The sequence below is a fragment of the Microtus oregoni genome, unplaced genomic scaffold, assembly GCF_018167655.1.
Source record: "Microtus oregoni isolate MIOR12 unplaced genomic scaffold, Mior012 000029F_ref0000214, whole genome shotgun sequence".
NCBI classification, from domain to species: Eukaryota; Metazoa; Chordata; class Mammalia; order Rodentia; family Cricetidae; genus Microtus; species Microtus oregoni.
The window spans coordinates 22,251,650-22,254,048 of NW_024543088.1; the positions used below are offsets into that span (position 1 = coordinate 22,251,650).

At 37.0% G+C, this 2,399-nt stretch overlaps 1 protein-coding gene across 1 annotated transcript; it reads right to left on the bottom strand.

Annotated features, from left to right (window-relative positions):
- Positions 1-497: 497 nt before the first annotated feature.
- Positions 498-1,487, bottom strand: LOC121464822 (olfactory receptor 2AJ1-like). The gene has a single exon (XM_041677913.1). The coding sequence runs from the start codon at positions 1,485-1,487 to the stop codon at positions 498-500; it is 990 nt and encodes a 329-aa protein (XP_041533847.1).
- Between the last annotated feature and the right edge of the window lie 912 nt (positions 1,488-2,399).

Sequence of the window (2,399 nt, forward strand, 5' to 3'; positions counted from 1 at the left end):
TTCTTTTAAATTACTTATTGCTTTTTTATTCATGCAACATTGATTATTCAAAATATTGGTTGTGATATGATTAAAATTTTCCTCAATTAAAATATTTCTACCCTGTTGCTAGTAGGAAAATAAATTAATCAGCTTTAATAGGAATATTTATTCCTTTGCTTTATTATTATTTCCTTAGCTTTAAAAATTGCTAGAATATTTAATCCCAGCACTCGGGAGGCATAGGCAGGCAGATCTTTGTGAGTTGGAGGCCAGCCTGGTCTACAAGAGCTAGTTCCAAGACAAGCTCCAAAGCTACAGAGAAACCCTGTCTCGAAAAACCAAAAAAAAAAATTGCTAGAATAGTTTGTAGACAACATATACACACCTTCTTAGATGACACATTTTGTTGTCTCATCACAGCATAGCGTGACTTTACCATGGGGCATCTGAATATGGATATTGATATATACCTGTGCACAATTACACATTTTTCTCAAGTAAATGTATGAACCAAGCTAAGAATGAGAGTTTATAAAAGACAAAGATTGCAGGTATTTTTCTATTCGTTTTTTATTCAGAAAATTATTTTGGACAATGTTTTTCACGGCCACGAGGACATCTTTATTCCTAAAGCTGTAGATTATGGGGTTGAGACTGGGTGTCAAGATGGTGTAGAATATTGCCAGAAACTTATCCTGGCCTGGAGTGTGGTATGAGCGAGGTCTCATGTATGTGAAAATGAAGGGCCCATAGTACATTATGACCACAACCATGTGGAAGGAGCAGGTGGACAAGGACTTCTGTCGAGCCCCTGATTGCATTTGGAAGACTGTGAGGAGAATTTGCACATAAGATATAGAGATGATTGAAAATGGAATCAGTAGGAAAATGATGCCACTCACATAAACTCCTCGCTCATAGCGTGCTGTGTCTACACAGGACAACTTCAACATGGCAGGAATTTCACAGAAAAAGTGATCAATGGCCCTTGAGTGACAAAAAGGAAAGCGGAGTGTTAAAGATATGTGGACTATGGAGTTAAAAACCCCCACAAGCCAGGAACCTGAAGCCAGGAACCCACTGGTGTTGTCCCTCATCAGCACAGGATAACGAAGTGGATGGCAGATGGCCACATATCGGTCATAGGACATGGCTGCCAGGAGAAGGCACTCGCCACCTAGCATAGTGAGGGACAGAAATATCTGGAAGCCACAGCCTGCGAAGGAAATAGTTCTGCTTCCTGAAAAAAAGTCAGCAATCATTTTCGGCACAATGTTGGAAATGTGCAAGATATCCATGAAGGAAAGATGGCTGAGCAGGAAATACATAGGGGTGTGGAGTCGAGAATCCCTGTGGATTAGGAAGATGAGGAGGGCATTTTCTGTTATAGTCATAATAAAAATGAAAAATATAAATGAGAAAAACACCTGACTTGTTTGGGAAGACGAGAACAAACCCAAAAGGATGAAGTCACTGCTGAAAGTGTGGTTCTCATTTTCCATCATGTCTCCTCCTATTTTACCTATAAAGAGATGGTTATTTAATTAGAAAAAAAGTAGCAAAGTCTTATGCTTACTTTTATATGTGTTTACATAAAAAATTAGTTGACATATAATTTGTATTTACTACTAGGTGTCTCATAGAGGGTCTCCGAGTGGGTATATTATGATAGGTATAAATTTATTTGGTCGAACAAATCATAATATTTAGTATGGAATGAACCTTTATATATTTTTTATCTCATAGCTACAATTACTTACATATGCTTTTCTTAAGTCCAGTCATTTCTAAAATATACCTTTTACATCTGCACAACACATGTAGGCTACACTGGGGATTCTTGTTGGTTAGATTCTCTACCAAAGCTCTGTCCAGAACCTGGGCATTGTAAAACCATTCATTAAATAACAGAAACCCAGACTTTCCTGCTGTTTTACATTCTGCTTCACCCTGATATTTTGTGTTTAAAAAAACCTGGTATCAAATTATTGAAGAAAAGAACAAAGAATAACATGTGTATAGATTGCCTAGGTGGTTTCATGTTAAGTTTAACACAATGAAGGAAATTGTTCACAATTAGTTTTCCAAACATTCAATACTGCTTTCAAATATTCTGTGATTAACCATCAGTGTGTATGTGTGTGTGAGAGAGAGAAGCAGAGACTGAGACAAAATTCTCAATATCTATAAAGTTCTTTTCATGAAAAATTATTTTGAATCTTTAACTTACATAGTATATTATTAAAACAGCTAGCCTGAGAAAGTGGCTTAGCTGATCTACATGGGAAGCCACATATATCATTCATTGTTCTTAACAATTGGTGATTCAGGCTGCACATAGCTTGTTACCAAACACTGTGCCACAAAACAGCACTACACATATAATCCTGTGTTTCCTCATTCTTCCTGAACCCAGG